Genomic DNA, 16,605 nt, shown 5'->3' on the forward strand with positions numbered 1-16,605 from the left:
GTTTTATGAAGCTCTAGAATATTTGATGTAGAGAAAGCTATATGCAACTGGTTTCAAGATAAAACGGTTGCCTTTATTGCCTGGTGTTTCATTTGAAGAGCAATTGCAATAGACCTAAATTAGATTATCCAAATATTTGGGATAGTAGAGGTCCTGAGAGTAGCAGATGTTCTAGGAATTTTTTAATACTTCTCATTTGACCCAACTTAAATTGTAAGAGAATGAGCAGAAAAGACAGTCTATTCATAGCATGGTATTATAGACCTGGTGGGGGATGAAGGCAGGTACGGATAAAAACTGAGTCACGTGTGGAAGGGGGAAGACAAAACAGAAGCTTCTCTGAGTCTTGTGTGAAGCTTGGCTTTGCTTCAGAAGGCCATGTTTTCAGTAAGTGTAACAGAGGATGTTCGTAGCATTTAAGTTTATTTTGGTTACAACAAATTAAAATTAGAAGGTGGGGGAGGCTGTGTAGATATAAATCTGAATGCCAAAACAGCTAGAAGTAATAGTGGCCAAGTAATAGCAGCTCTAACAGTTATCTGTGTCCAGTCACTGTGCTTAGAATTCTCACAAATGAGTTATTAATTAGTAGTTGTTGAAGGTGCAGACAGAATTTGAAACACTTGTACTCCAACTCATTCATCATCCTCAAACCTGGTATGTGCTATTGACAAATGCTTCTGTGAGGGGGGGAAAAACAAAGCCTTAAAATAGCTCTGATAGCAGAAGTAACAGTGATTAGCTATTATCAACCAAATCAAATAACATCTTAAAGAAAAAGTGGGGGGAAGGGGGACAGTGACAGCAGAGGTACTGTAGCACTCCAGTACTTCGTTCTTACCCTACTGAGCTGTTTGTTGCTGCCAGTCTGAGTTCACTTGTACTGTAAGCAGTGAAAATTAACAGCGATGCGCTTCTGTGAGCGTGTGCAGCTCAACTTCACGGTGCAAAACAAAACAGTTCTGTGTGCACCTACAGTGAATTGCTATTATGTGCATTTTATGTTGGGACTCCATGAGAATTTGGTCTCTGTAGATTTTTCTAGCTGCAGAACGATGTGGCTAAGAATACTAAGTAAGTCTAATGTGCAGTTTAAATACTGCCTTATGAGTCACTGAGTTGGCAATGGGATGCTGTCCAATTTTCTGCAAAATACAAATATTATCTAGCTTAATGGTCTATGAATATGTGTGGAAAAATAGCTTCATTGTCTGAATACTGGAATGAAAGGGGTTTCCTGATTTCCTACAATAAATAACGACTCAATATCTAGCCACCAGAATTATGTATCAATATCTCTGCAGCTGCTTATAGCTGACGTGTCTGTCACATTGTGGAACTTGGGGACAGACCCTTCAGGGGCTTAAGCCTTCAGTTTATATAGCATGTTGATGATAAAGTAGTTTCATTTGCCTATGATATTAATTTGGGGATGAAAATCACGGTGGAAAAAAAAAATCTGCCTTATTGTGATGTCTCTTACTTTTTGGGTATTTTTCTGTTTTCAGCATAGTGACACAGAACTCAAGTTCCACACAGGGAAAGGGAAATAGGCTTCATTTTAATTTTAAATAACACCTTTCCTCTTTAAATGACATGAAGCCTGGGTGTTTTGAGGAGTATTGAGACAGGCACAGAAATGTGTTTACACTCAGCTGTTTACTGGAACACCAATGACAGTTCTTTAGAGTACTAAATGCTGAGATTTATATGTGTGAGATTTACTGCTTTGGTCTACATCAGAATTTTTAATTAACTTTATATTTTCATAAAGCTTCTTTAAACCTGTTTTTAAGTCAGTGTATGTTGGCATCTGTGTTATTCATTTTCAGCAGTCTTGATCGCTTTGTAAAATCTCTGGTCTTAGAAAGTTGGATGTTTTCTTCTTCTTCAGGAGCAGGAAAATCCAAACACCTTTTATTAGATAGCACACAGAAATCAGATTTGATAGGAGGACAAAACTAATGTTACTGTACTCATTTTTCTACCTACTTCATCCCATACCCTGCATAATGTCCCGAGCCAGTTCCTCCATTTGTTGATGTAAGTGGAGCTGGTAGGAAGCCGAGAGGTCATTAGCACTTGGTGTCTGTATACTGATTTGGAATTATTGGTAACTACCAATGTGAAATGACTGACTGGAAATAAAAGCTGGTGCCTGGGTGGAGACAGCCAGAGAAAGCTGCTGTTTACCACTTTGAAGTTCATGTGCTACCAGCATGCTTCATAATTGGGTTTTTCTGGCGTGCATTTGTCACTTTTCCCTTTCGGCTGACCGTGTTTTCCTGTGAGAGGTGTTTTGTAGATATGTTGGTCTGCTCTGTGTAGCTATAACAAAAAGGGGAACAAAATTACTTTTTGGCTGGTTTGCAGTCAGAGCTGGCAAGAAGTTGGTTGCATGGAGTAAAATCCTCTGAGTTTCTTTTGGTTTGCAGTTAAATATCTGCATGTAAAGCTCTTCTCCCACAGTTTTCTCCTTTGTTGTTTGAACTTAAACACTCAGTACAAAGACCACGTTGTTTTTCTTTAGCTGAATCTGCCTCATTTGGGTGTTTAGAGACAGGTTCAAACTACATGAGCTGAGGCTTTTTTTTTTTTAATGAAGTCTTATGACTGGAATGTAGTTAATTAGTTCCTAATCTATAAATTAGGAAGTGATAATGTGTAATATGAAGAGTCCATGCTGGCAGCACATCCCATGGAATCTCACTTGCCTCTCTGTGGGTTTTCTGATAGATATATATGCTCTCTGTTTTGGGGGCTTATTTGTGCCAAACTTATTTGTGTGCTGCCTGTTGGAGTTGCCTGTCTTTAGACCTGGTGGGAGGATGGTGATGGCAGTGCAGGCTCCTGTTTACCCGTGTGTTTTGGGCACAGTTCCAATGGTTTGCAGCCATTTAAAAACATGCAGTGGTAACTGGATCACATACTGATCACGATAGTGAAGCTTGCTTTCTGTAATGATGTGGAAGTTAAAGCCCCAAACTGAGCTATGTTTTTTCTTTTCCATTCTCCAGCATTGACAAGATATCTAAAGTAACCTCTCCTGTGTTGGTAATCCATGGTACCGAAGATGAGGTGATCGATTTCTCCCATGGCCTGGCTATGTATGAGCGATGTCCACGAGCAGTAGAGCCCCTCTGGGTGGAAGGGGCTGGGCATAATGACATAGAGCTTTATGCACAATACTTAGAGAGACTAAAACAGTTCATATCTCATGAACTTCCCAACTCCTGAAGAAGCCTACCTGATTTTACCTCAGTTACTGTGAACGGAAGAAATTACCTGGTTTTGCACATGCTTTAACTGGATAGCTGTAATAGCTTTATACTATGAAGAAATACCCTGTCATTAGGGTGTTCTAATCAAACATCTGATGAAATTTGTCTTTTATATCTGGAAATTATTCTACTAATGCACACAAATATGGTCAACTACTGTAATTCCAACAATTTTTAGCTTCTTTGCCCTGAAGGAGAAATGGGAATACTAGCTGCTTATGGGGACACTTTTTACCTAGTGCTGTATTAATCGAAGATCAGTTTTCTCTGTCTCACTTCAGATCATTTATAATTCTGTCCTACTAAGACTCTTTTTTCCCAGTGTTCTCAGTGTGGAGAACACAACTGTTACGAGCTACAGCTTGTTCTGAACAATCAGTCATGGGTTCAATCTAAGGGAGTACTTTCTCTGTAAAGTTTCTAGCTGTGGTATTGTAACTGGAAAGTTATTGTGATGAAGTTTCCCCCTCCTCCCTTCTAGTGGTCTTTTGTTAACTTACTGATCTTCCCAAGTAAATTATTTAAATATACTTTTTTTTTTCCTGAAGATAAACAAACTACTATATGGGGCTAAACTCTGTAACGACCTCTCCATTACCTGTATAAACATAACTGGAATATTCTTAAAGGAACTAGGGACAAAATTGCTTTTGTTGAAAAATAAATGTGTAAATTTACTACTAGAAAACTCATTTTAATATTCAGATGGTCTGAATAATAGCCATAACAGACATTTCCTTCTGTAAAGCATTCCTGTAGACTTTTTAAAAGTACTGTACATATTTGAATTTACATTGTGCATAGATTCTTAATTGGTAGTTTTAATTTAAGTCTAGTTACAATAAACTGCAAAATTCTGGTTTGTATATGATTGAATACATTTTGTTAAAATATGTTTTTATCCCTACATTATTTTGCTATTAAAGTTTTATAAAGTTTCCAGGACAAAAAGAAGAAATTTACACATTTATGTTTTGATGAATTTATGTAACGAAATTTTCATTGAGCTGATCTTTTTAGTTTAGAAGTAATTTGATTCTTTGACACTGGAATCGCACAGATTATGCATCAGAAATGCAAGACACTTAAAAAATTGTTACACTACTAGCATAGGTCTAATTTTTCCAAATTTAAAGGCCTTAAATGTACTGTAAGCCTCAGATTGTTGTACAAATTGATCGCGATTGATTGCAGTTTGTGTCCTGTTGCTAGAATGCAACACAGTGATTGTAATGGAATAAAGGATGCATGGATTAGAGCTTGCTGAATTTTGGAATCTTATTTGGCATGTGATTTCCATACACAAGGGAAGTGTAAAGTACAGATCGCCTGGTAAGGGTAACTTCAGTTTGTTTCCTTTCATTCCTTCCTTGCAAGGAAAACTCTCCTAATGTGCAAAGCCACATTTCTGTGAGGTTTGCTATGTAAATCAGATGCAAAAGAGATTACTTCTAAATGGTATTCATCTGGTTTTAAGTAATGAGAAGTCACGATTCATTGCCTAGAAGAAATGTTTGAACGTTATAACAGACCTGTAGTTAATTTGTGCAGTAGGTGTGTGCATTGTCTTTGATTATTGACTTGGCCCTATTACTGTAAAAGGAGAAAATCTGGTATTTTCATTTATATTGGGGAGAAATGAGGACACCACATCATCTGGATCTGTACATCTGTGGTGTCCAGTTGTGAGTTTTGAACATCCCAAGCAGCAGGGCCTGCAGCCATTGCCTTGGTGGCTCTTCCAGACAAAACTGGCAGGTTTAGCCTAATCATCACCCTGAGTGTGCCATGTCCCTCCTGCATGTCAAATGTTCAGATACATACTTCATCTGTTTTTGTTTTGCACCTTCCTAAATGCCATGGTGGATTTTCTTCCATTTCTACTTGTGCTCTTCCTGTGGAAACATATAGCCCTGTGGAAATAAAGCCAGTGTCTCTGGCAAAGGTACTGGAGATAACACTTGAAAGTGTCAACCTGTCCATGTAGTTACCTGGGGAATTTGTACTAAAGTACACATTGCTTTTTAATACCCACATTGAATTTTGTGTAGCTCCAAAATCTTTAGCTTACAATGTTTCTTCTCCTCATGGCCTTTTGTAGCTACCCTTTTACTTCAACAAACTGGTACTTTTAACCTTTTTTCCCTATAAATTGGTGGTTTTTTTCCCAAAATACTACTTTTCTAACTCCTGCTGTCCTGTTGTGACTTCTCTTTGCATTTGCTTTGCTTTCTGTAAGTATTCCTCTATCAGTGACAACCCCAAATCTGAGTTCAGCATTATGGTGTTTGTTCCATGGTCTCTGCACATGCAGCCTGAGTTCCCAGGATTCTGCTGAATGTGAATTTCCACTTGTACTGTCTTTTATTTGTCCAAATTTCTGCCTAACAAATTCTCAGAGGTGCTGCATTGTTCTTCTGACTTCTGTGTTGCCTGTTTTGCTTTGGGAAGTTTGCTTACATTTAACTCCACTGTTAATTAAAATGTTAATGACCTATTAGTGATCTGCTGTTATGGATCTTCCCTCTCTTTTTAACTGAATAATTAATTTACCTGTTTGGTCTCTCAAATATTTTTCCCTTGTAGCCCTACTCCCATCCAATATTTCTTAACTGAATTCTAAAGTCTGTATTGTTTTCTCAGTTATCCTTTCCACAATAAATAGTTTTGAGCTTCTTAGGAATGATTTGATGCAAGTCTCCAGTTTCAGGCATTTCAAAGCACTACAACTGGCCAACATTTGAACTATTAGTTGAAAAAACCTACAGCCAACTCATGAAACCAGAGACAGTGGATACCAGGTTCTCATATGCTTAAAGAAAAAAAGGTTAGAATTTTGCAATGAGGAGGAAGGGGATGATGAGAGGTTATGAAACATAAACTTTGGGCTGAAAAACAGTCTGTGACAGCAAACTGCTAACATTCTCTCATTTAAATGTATAACGTGGGCCTTTACAAGAACTTGTGCATATTTTAGAGCCACCAAGGTGTCACTGTAGAAATGGCTGGCTTTGCCTGGAGAAATTATGCAACGGGTCTTTGAAGGGTATAAGTGATCACTAACAAATTCCCTTGATGCACATGCTCTAACCATCTTTCTGGTGTGATTTTACCCTTTTTGCTCACTTAGTGCAGCTGTAGACGATGTGCAGCTTGCTTTCAGGCAGGTAAGATGGGACACATCTGTTCTGTCAGTGCTTGTCTACTGTTTATACTTTGAAAAAGCCAGAGTATAATATTTGTTGCAGCTTCAAAGGTGCCATTTCCCAAGGAGTTTGATATGCATGCTTTAAAAATGGATGTAACTGTTACAAATTTAACTTGTATTCACATGGAGAGCCATTATCTGTGCTGCCTCTGATGCATTTTTTTTCTTCCATGTCATTCCTGTAGCTTGTGACAGCTCTGCCCTGGGCACTGACCTTGTAACACTCTAAATGCCCCAACCTGTATTTGCACTCTGCTTTGTACACGTGTTTTATAAATTCTGCATTGTATTTACTTCTTCCAAAGGCTGCTAAACACAGAAGCAGAGAACCCATCGGCTTTCTTCCTGTCGTTATTTGTTCAGCAGTAAACCTCGATTTGGAAAATGTTTTCATCCCTGGGTCTCTTCTCATGAATGGAAATTAATGATCTTGTTTAAGACCATTGAACTTATTTCTCTACATCCTTTGGTGTGGAATTTGGCAGAGGTTTTTGCTCTGAGATTTCTTGTGTTGCAAATGCTGTTTTGTACTCCCAGCACTGGTTAAGGGCAGGTTGGCTCTTTGATGGTGGGCACTGTGCTACAGGGAATGAGATGAAGCATACAAACTAACTGCTTAATACGTATTGCTTTCAAAGTCCAGCAGTAATTCTTAGACCAGAGGGGTGTGAATTTGAAAGCAGGAGGAGGGTGTATTTCAGCTGTGCAGTATTTTGGGTCTCATAACTTGGCTACAATAGTAAAATGCACAAGCTGGTGCTTACAGCAGGAGAGTGAGCACTACTCCTGGCAGACTTTGCCTCTGGCAATGTCTGGTTTTGATGCTGGTTTCCTGCAGCAACCAAACTGATTCAGCAGAAAGTGTTGGAGTAACATGCCTGCATTCATTAGAAAAGAAGAGAAAAAAACCACCCAAACCCCAAACCACCTTCAGCGTGTTAATTGTAAATTGTATTCAGGTTCCTGTAAAGGTAAAGATGGATTCTGGATTTCCTTGTGCCACAGAGGTGCAGCAGGTTCTGAGCAGACACCATGTTCCTGTCTAAAGTAAAGCTCTGGGTTCCTCGAGGTTTGCTGGGGCACAGGCAAGTGCTGGTCTGGGCCCTTCGGTCTCCTGTGCTTGTAGCTTTACCTGGGGACTCCTGAACATAAAGGTGTGCTGCTCTTCTGCTTTGCCTGGGCCGGGGATGAGTTTTCTCCCTCGGCAGAGTACAGAGCATTCCTGCTCCCCGCCGGGCCCCGGGGCAGCGCGGGTGAGTGCCGGCGGGCGGCCGCTCTCCACAGAACCAGCCCTTGTGTGCCGGCGGGGGGAAATCCCTCCTGCCGCAGCCCGGGCAGCCGCCCAGCCGCCTGGGCTCCGCGCCGAGGGGCAGCCGCGCTCCGCCGGGGCCCCGGGGCACGGCCGGGCCGGCAGCCGAGGGAGCGGTGCCAGCGATGCCGTTCCACCGGCCGTACGCAGGTAAGCGCCGCCGCGAGCGGAGGCGGGAGGGACGGCGTGGCGGGGGTCTGCAGGGGCCAACCCCGCTGTCTGTGTTGCAGGTGCCCGCCCCGGGTGGAGCCGCCCGCGGGCCGCCCCGAGAGGCTCCGCCACCGCCCGGGCGCTGCCGCCGCTGCTCCCGCTGCTGCTCCCGCTGGTGCTGGCGGTGGGTGCCCGCCCGGCAGCGCAGGCAACGAGTGCCAACAGTCAGTAACGACACGGTGACGGTCTCCCAGCGAGTGCCCGGCGGTGGGGTGGGCAGTGCTGGCGCGGAGGAGGAAGAGGAGGAGGGGGGGAAAGCGGTGCTGCAGCCGCCCCGGGATGAGCCCCTCAGTGCGCGCACAGGACCCGGAGCCAACCGCCCGCCGCGGTTGATTCTGCCCGGGCTGCTGCTGCTCCGGAGGGGCCGGGCTCGGGGCTGCCCTGGCTACGGCTGTCCCAGGCCAGGAGAAAGAGCTGCAAGAAGGAGCTCCTGGGCTAGGAGAAGGAGAGGAGTAGCTGCAAGAGCTAACCCTTAGTTTTCTCTGAAGAAAAAGGGAAGGGAAACGCGTCTCTGTTTTCCAGTCTGATTTCAAGACAGAGGGATGGCATGATAAAACTGTGGCTTTGGATGTGACTGCATGCAATGGCCCTTCATTTTTATTCTCCTTTAGTTCATCATGTCTTTTCTTTTGTTTAAGAACTGCCTTTGCAGACCAGACATTGATCCAAAGTTTTGTTTATTCTAAATAACGTTTTACCCAGCAGTTTATTCTGGAAAGCTTGCAGACCTACTTAAAGATTTAACATTGCTTTTATTTCATGTCACTCCACTGCAGCAGTGCCATTAGGTGCACTCAAGGAGGCTTTGGGTCTGCCCCTTGTCTCAGCCTGCTACAGGCCACAGTGCATGCAGTCCTCTTCCATGTGGGTCATCTACTCCCTAACATATCTATCTGTACAGGAGGAGGGGATGATATAGACCCCAAGTCCTCCTTCCTCTCTTCTTGCTTCTCTGCAGGATCTCACCTAACCAATTTTCTTCTCTCAGTGTTGGCCTGTTAGTAAAGTAGTGGAAGAGCTCATTGATCTCTCAGGAGTCTTACGAATAGGGTGAATCAGTGGCGATTGATTGCTCTGGAGGACAGACATAGAGCTACAGAATGGTTTGGGTTGGAAGGGACCTTAAAGCTCATCTTGTTCCAGCCCCCCTGCCATTGACAGAGACACCTGCCACTAGACCATGTTGTCCCAAAGCCCAGAGTACTGCTTTCACTATGACACATTCCTGAGTTACCCCCTGCCATCTAGTCCTAGCAGTCGTGTTTTGCACTTTCAAGGTAACACAGCATCATATATCAGGGATGAATCAGAGCTCTAAAGGTGCGTTTTGATATGTATCATTTCAACATAATAGAAGAATCTTTAACTAATACAGTTGCAATATGCAAGGAAAATAAATAAATAAGTACCTGAAGCTTCTCAAATGTGATGGACTGGGATCTACCTCTGGGAAATAGAAGAACATTCTTTAAAGTCTTGTTCTGTGCTCAGAAGTGAAATGGAAGGCTGCAGGCACATTCCAGGGCTCCCAGGACATGATTTCCAGCCTTTTTGTAGTATGCTGTTGTGGTAAAACATTAACTATTTCACACGGTTTTGGAAAGATGCAATTAGGTTTTGGATTCCTGGTCTCTTTTAATTATTAGAGCTTTCTTGTGTGTTTGCAGCCTTGCTTATCGTGAAAACCCAGCCTACTTATGTTGCATGCTATTGCTTTATTGATCAATTCTCAGAGTGTAAATTGAACCTTTCAGGTTCATGGATGAAGGAGAGCTGGGTAGGGGCACTGCCTTAGAAGTAAGGTCCAAAAAGTCTGATTTGCCCATACTGGTACCTTCTTGTCCACAGGATGAAGCTACTCTGGCCTTTGAGCAGCAGCAGCTTCAGCCTCCTACACTGAGCTAACAGCTTTAATTGGCAGGCAGAGACCAGAGAGAGCACCTGGAAAGCAAGGAGCCTTTCATTTAAACTCACCCTGTATCAATTGGATACCTAGAGGCTGGGCTGGGCCCAAAATTCAAGCAGTCCAGTGGGAGTATAAAGCTTACTTTCTTAGTCACACAAAAAAAAGGCTTTTATAGTCTTTAATAGGAATTCTTATTAATGCTTTTCAGAAAAAATGATATGGAATAGTAAATACTCTTTTGGTGACAGGAGTTTTTTTAGGAATCTGTGCACTCTGGAAGGTATGTACAAATAACAAAGGTAATTTTCCTGAGCATTACAGAAAACTTTAGTTAAATAAAAACTTACAAATAATTCTTATTACATGATAGTACCTAAAACACCATCTATTGCAAGTTGAAACACCATCTATTTGGCCTGTTGAAACATAAAGGAAGTTTGTCAAAGTAGTGTAGTGAGGTGGGTACCAGCCCACCTCTAGTTATCTCTAGATAACAAGAGATAAGACAAGAGGGAATGGCACCAAATTGCACCAGGGGAGGTTTAGATTGGATATTAGGAAGAACTTTTTCACTGTTAGAAACTGGCACAGGCTGCCCAGGGGAGGTGGTGGAGTCCCCATCCATTTGACATATTCAAAAGCCATGTACATGCAGCACTGAAGGACATGGGTTAGTGGTGGACATGGCAGTGCCAAGTTAAAAGTTGGACTCGATGATCTTAGAGATTTTTTTCCGACCTAAACGATTCTATGATCTGCACTGTGTCAAGGGCTACAGCAGAATATCTATAGATACAGATATATTTCAAGGATTCTTCAGTGTTGGTGTTTGGTAGATTTTACTGTATTTATGATTATTTCAGAACGTAGCCTGAATCATAACAATTCTTTCTGGGATATGGATTATGAAAGACTGTTGCACGGTAAGAAAATCTTTCCTGGGACTATGGACTTGTACAAATCCTCCAGCATGTTCAGGAGCAGCTCTCTCCTGAGTCACAAGGGAAGAAATTCACTAAGTCAGAACCCGGGCCAGAAAGCAGAAGAGAAGCAGTTGTCCTGTGACCTGCTCCTTAAGCTTTCCAGATATATTCTGATGGATACCTTTGGACCTAGCTTGGCATGGAATCTCTTTCGGTTTTATAACTGTGATCAAGAAGTCAACCTGCCCAAAATTCATATCAGCCCTTGGAAGATGGCCCAGCACAAGGTGAAGCCTTTCTTGCTACACAGGGTGCTTCGGCTCCTCGAGAACATGGGAGTGTTGTCTGAAGCTCAGCAGTCCAAAGCATTCTCTCTGCTCAGGAAGCAAATGCTTAAACCAAAGAAAACACCGTTAAAGCCCCAAATGGAACAAAGTGGTAGGTATATAAGGAGGAGACATAGTCTTGGTATTTCAAATGCATTCTGGTGCTGGCTGAGTGATGGGCTGGGCTCTGTGCTGCCAGGGTGAGGGATGCTGGCAAGGGTGGACATTGCTGAGTGCAGTCTGGTACACAGTGGTCGCCTAGCATGGGTGGATATTGCTTGGGTGCAATTCGTTATGTGGTGATCCTATGTCGTGCCAGGGGCTGTCACTGAGTGTTCAAGCTGAGCCAGAGCCAGCGTGCGAGATCTGTAATGGGGCAGGGAGGTCTGTGATGGGTTGGTGACAGAGTGGTTGCTGCCTGTAGAAGAGGAGGCGCCAGGTGAAGGCTGGTGGGGCCCGTGGAGGGTAAGGAACAGTGGGTGGGAGTCAACCCAGGCACTAAAAGCCGTGCTGTGGCAAGGCCGTGTCTGTGCCCACGGGCCCGCGGCGCCAGTGTGGACATGGAGCTCCAGAGAAAACGATCGATCGGTCTATGTGGAGAGTTACAGGATCTGCAGCTGGGGAAAGACGATGGTGATAAACCATAGAAATAAGATCAAAATTACTATCAGTAAGGGTGATGATGAAAGCAGTAATAACGAGCGGCCCGATCGGTCCGTGGCGGTGAGCTCTGAGGGGGCGCGCGCAGGCCGCGGCGCGGGGCGGCGGGGCGGGGCGGGGCCGGCAGTGCGCGGCCGGGCAAGGGCGACGCCTGGCGGCCGGCCGCGGCGCCGCAGGAGCCGCTCGCTGCCCGCTCTGCCCATCCCACCGCGGGATGCGGGGCGCTGCGGTCAGCCCCGCGTGAGACAGCCGGACCTGCTGCGCTTCCCGCAGAGGCAGAGTTAGCCCGTGCTGCCCCCGCTGCCCTGCTCTGTGGGAATGGGGATGCTGACTCCGCCGCTCCTTCCTTCCTCTAAGTAGTAAGAAGGAAATGGGAAAAGCGTCCGGTGAGGGAGTGTGCCCGGGCGAATCGTTTACAGGGCAGGAACCGTCCTCTCTGCATTCATATGCGCGTCTGTATCTCTGGGAAGAGGTGATTGTGCTCTGCGAGTTAATTCATCCACCGACGACTCATCCAGAGCAGCTTTGTGTTCTGCTGTTGCCTTAAAATGAAACCTCTCCAGCCATTGATAGTTATCATTGAATGTCACCATCGTGTTAGTAGGAAATCATTAGAGTCATTGCGACACACTGAGACACGAGTGGGTTGAAGTTGCCTCATATATGATAGCCCATTATAGAAAATGACTCATTTCTGTTTGTTAGAAAGGTAAACTTTAGTTTATAACCAATGATAACATTCAAATGAGGCTTTGGGCTGGTTATTTTTGCAAAGAGTTACATCAGCCATATGTTTGAGCAGCAAATCTTAGTCATGACTTCCTACTTGCAGGTGTGAGGATGTTCGGGAATGTTCTTGCACTGGGCTGCATCCTGTAGCAGAGCACCATGGTATAAGCCCCAAACCCTTGCTGCTGTAAAACAAAAGTCATGAAAAATGAAATTTGGAAAAGAGTGAAAGGAAAACAGTTTAGCCCCTGAGCAGCAGACTACAGGCAGCAACAGGCGCCTCTGTGCTTTCCCTAAATAGCAACAGGAATCTTTTGAAAACCAGGATGATATATCCAGTCTCATTTTCTCTGAAATTTTCTTCCTTAGGCCACTGAAAACTGAATATGGGGGGAAATGACACTGAAATCATTCACCTGAAAGTAGGTCTTTCAGAAAAAGAATCAGACCAGATTGTTTCTGTGGATTTTGAGGCTACAGAGGGGAAAAATGGCTTTGGAGGGTTTAAACCGTGCTCACACCTTTTAAAAATATGGGGGTTAGGAAAGGTCTCATGTAGACAGGAGCAACTTTGGCTTTGCTGATCATCTCATAAGGCCTGGATAAAGGTTAACACTAAATAATGCCCATGTCCACTATTACTGTGTTAGATTAATCGTTGTTGCCTTAGATGGCAAGCCCAAGAAATCTTTTGTACTGAGTAAATATTTTAGAAACAAAGTTAGAGGAGATGTGTAGGGCCCTGGCAGGTGTAAAATGACAGTTCAAGTGCTCTACTTCCTCAAATTTTTCACTTCTAGAACTGTTAAATTCAGAAAAAAAGTAGCATGTTTTAGGGCAAAATGCTCTTATTTGTCTTGCATTGCCTGAAACTTCCACTGGTAGATAAATCTTTCTAAAAACTATATGAGCACAGCTTCCTTTACCTCTAACAACAGCTCTGCTTTCCCATGACCTGCATTCATGTATGTCATATTCAGATAAGAAAGAGGCACAATGCTCACAAATGCCACTTTTTTGGAAGGAAAATGACAAAAGCTATTTGAGATAGGAACAGAAGTGCCAGCACTAGATGATAGATGAACAGTCAGTTAGCAAAGGTGGCAGCTCTAACGTTTCCCTGTGTTTATGGAGCATTGAAATGAGGGAGCATTATCTGGATTTGTTTCTCTAGGCTGAATGCTTATGTTCAGATTCAGCAGTTCTCCTGGTCCCAGGACAGGGTTTAAGCAAGCTGGTGGGTTTTGTTTAGCACGAGTGAGTGCTGCTCTCTCTCCAAAGCTGTTGTCTGGAGTGTGGGGCATGGCCATGCCCCTCACCCACCCCTCTGCTTCCAGTCTGTTCCTATATTTTGTCTGACAGCATTTGCTCCTTATTAACATGACTATAGCCTCTTTGTACCCCCATCAGAAAACATTCTGCACCAGAATAAATTTCGGAGGTGACAGATTGGAGCGGTTTGACCAGATGATAGCACACAAATGTGTCTGAGACCAGCAGCATCCATGGCTTTGCACCTCTTTGGCTTCAGCCCTGGACAGGGATAGTGGTTGGCACCGTTGCCTGCCCACTTCTGTCTTGTCCTCTCTGGATATTGGGCTCTGGACTGGAGATGAGGGATTAAGTGCAGACTCTGGGAGGGAGAAGGCAGGGGCTGCAGTAAGCAGTTACCTGTCTTTCTGAGTCACCTGGAAACTCAGTTTGGCTGTATTTTAGAGCCTGTACACAAATGTGATATTGTGGTTCATGGAAAACAAAACAGTATGATGGTCCTTCCTCAGGCAGTGTTGTGTCCATTGAGAGGAGAGTCCAGACAGAAACTGGCACAAGCCAGGACTGTAATCCCAGGCCACAGGAGTAAAAGCACATGGGTTTCTTTGAGGCTGTGTCTTGTCAGGGCACCTTCTAAGGTTTTTCCTCTCTTTCACTGCAGGCTCTGACTGCATGTTGATTTGGCAGGTGATGGGAGGTGAAGTGGCAGATACCTCTCTGCGCACCCACTGTCAGGGGAGCCAGGTTACAGCGTTCTCTATAGATCTGCCAGATGCTGGCCAGCACAGGTCCAAACACCCTTGCAGGAAGGGGCCAAGGCACGCCAAGCCCCGGTGACCACATTGGGATTTGGAGGCTGGCTTGCCTCAGCCCCCTGCTTTTCCCGGGGAGACAGCTGTCCCCCCAGCCACCTGCTTTGCACGAAGTTTTTGAGCCTAGCTGGATGTTCTGTGGGTGAGGACAGAGCCCCTCGAGCCCTCCGTGGATGAGACTCGCCCACCTCCCCATGCCCCAGGGAGGCCGGTGGGGAACCCGCAGCTCCCGAGGGCTTGGAGGCGGGGAAGACCTTTCGGGCAGAGAGCGGGGCTTCCCCCCGCACCCTCGGCCACGGGCATCAAGGCGCCGGTCGAAGATATACGTCCAGGCTGTAGAGATCGTCCCCGGCTGGGAGGAGCCAGCGGCTCCGCCGCTGTAAACAGTGCGGGCACCGCCAGCGGTTGGGAGATGGATATAAATAGGGAGGCGGAGGGGAGGCAGCCGGAGCGGAGGAGCGGGAGCTGCCTGCGCCTGCCTGCCCTGCCTCTGCTGCCTGCTGCCGGGGTGCCCAGCAGCCCGGGTCGGGAGCTCCCGAGAGGCAGAGTACTAAGTTTGCGGGTCGGAGCTGCCGGGGATAGGTAAGCGGTCTTTGCAGCCGAAGTTTGAAACCCGCCTGTGCTTCTCGTCTATCTGTCGCTGAGGTTTTCTCCTCGCCGGCTCTCTGGTCGTACTGTCTGGTTGACTCGCCGTTGTCCGGGATTGTGTGGAGCCGGGGAGGTGGGGCGATTTCAGTTTTCGGTCTTGCTACGTTAAGTGGAGGGGAAAAACAAAACAAAACACCAAACACACCAAAAGCAAAATGTGTCTTTGCGCCGTTTCCGTGCAAAGCCGCGGCCGAGGAGCCGGCGCGGCGCACGTGTTGCGGGCGGGGGTTGCCCCGCGGCTGCGGGCAGCGGCTGCGGCGGCGCTCGGGACGCGCCGGCTGCGGGGAGTCCCGCGGAGCCGCGGCTTCTCCTGCCCTACGCGCCGGACCCGGAGCCAGTCCCGGTCCCGGCGCCGCCGCGGGACGCGTCGGGGAGCAGCGAGCGGCGGCAGCGCATCAGGTCGGTACCGCGCCCCTCCGAGCCCCTCCGCGCCCTTCCGCGCACCGCCGCCGCTGCCGCCCTTGCCCCTCTCTTGCAGCGCTCTGCCTGGGGGCTGCTCCGTACCTCGCCCCGTGGCGACCTGGCTCCGACACCCGCCGTGCCGCCGTGGTGGGCCGGGGGGCGGCCCTGCGGTTGGAGAGCTCCGCCGCCTTCCACTCCCTCGTCATCCGCGACGGAGGTAAGCGGAGCCGCCGGCTACTCCCGGAGTCCAGGAAGGTGGAAGGGGGCGGTTCGGCAGTGTCTGCCGGGGAGAGGCACCTCCCGGCCCTGGCGGTGCGCGCCCCCAGCCCCGCTTCTCTCCGCTCGCTCACCAGGGAGGCTGGTGTTCGCCGACCGCCCCCACGGGCCGCCTATCACCCTGCGGGCCCGCTACATCCTCATCCACGACGGCGGGGAGCTGCACATCGGCTCTGAACGCTGCCCCTATAGCTCGCGGGCCATCATCTCACTGTACGGGCGAGCCACCGAAGGGGCGGCCGTGGAGGGCTTCGGGCAGAAGTTCGTGGGCGTGGGTCGCGGCGGCGTCCTGGAGCTGCACGGCCGTCGGCCCCGCTCCTGGACCCTCCTGGACAAAACCCTGCACCCCGGCGGGCTCCGCCACGGCGCCTACTCCTCCGAGAAGCGATGGGGCAGCCGCGGGATCAACCTTCGCGTCCTAGACGCCAGCACGGGGAGGGTGCTGGCAGCGAGACGCTTCGACACCCACCTGCAGCCCGGCGAGGGCCGGCGGCTGCTCGCCTTCCTGGCTCTTCAGGCCCCTGGAAGCGTGGTGGCGGCTGCCGTCGGGGACTCGGCCGCCCGCAGCCTCACGCTGGAGACGCGGCTGCTGCTGCGGGATCGCCTGGGCAGCAGGTACATCGCCCGCCTGGGCTACAGGTGA

General features: G+C 47.0%; 3 protein-coding genes across 3 annotated transcripts in view; all 3 read left to right on the forward strand.

The window, feature by feature from the left end:
• The window catches only part of ABHD17C (abhydrolase domain containing 17C, depalmitoylase), a 30,706-nt gene extending 26,150 nt beyond the window's left edge, over positions 1-4,556 (forward strand). The window contains exon 3 of the mRNA XM_010208393.2: positions 3,018-4,556. Within this exon, the coding sequence (XP_010206695.2) occupies positions 3,018-3,237 (220 nt within the window). The 3' untranslated portion in view covers positions 3,238-4,556. The remainder of the gene's footprint in view (positions 1-3,017) is intronic.
• Positions 4,557-11,793: 7,237 nt separating this feature from the next.
• Positions 11,794-16,605, forward strand: part of LOC104563832 (inactive cell surface hyaluronidase CEMIP2-like) — a 54,897-nt gene continuing 50,085 nt past the window's right edge. The window contains exons 1-4 of the mRNA XM_062000434.1: positions 11,794-12,103; positions 14,789-15,040; positions 15,469-15,903; positions 16,040-16,601. Of these exons, the coding sequence (XP_061856418.1) occupies positions 11,794-12,103; positions 14,789-15,040; positions 15,469-15,903; positions 16,040-16,601 (1,559 nt within the window). The remainder of the gene's footprint in view (positions 12,104-14,788; positions 15,041-15,468; positions 15,904-16,039; positions 16,602-16,605) is intronic.
• Positions 15,096-16,605, forward strand: part of CEMIP (cell migration inducing hyaluronidase 1) — a 114,190-nt gene continuing 112,680 nt past the window's right edge. The window contains exon 1 of the mRNA XM_062000058.1: positions 15,096-15,218. The gene's annotated coding sequence lies outside the window, so the exon portion shown is untranslated. The remainder of the gene's footprint in view (positions 15,219-16,605) is intronic.

This window comes from Colius striatus, chromosome 7, assembly GCF_028858725.1.
Source record: "Colius striatus isolate bColStr4 chromosome 7, bColStr4.1.hap1, whole genome shotgun sequence".
Lineage (NCBI taxonomy): Eukaryota > Metazoa > Chordata > Aves > Coliiformes > Coliidae > Colius > Colius striatus.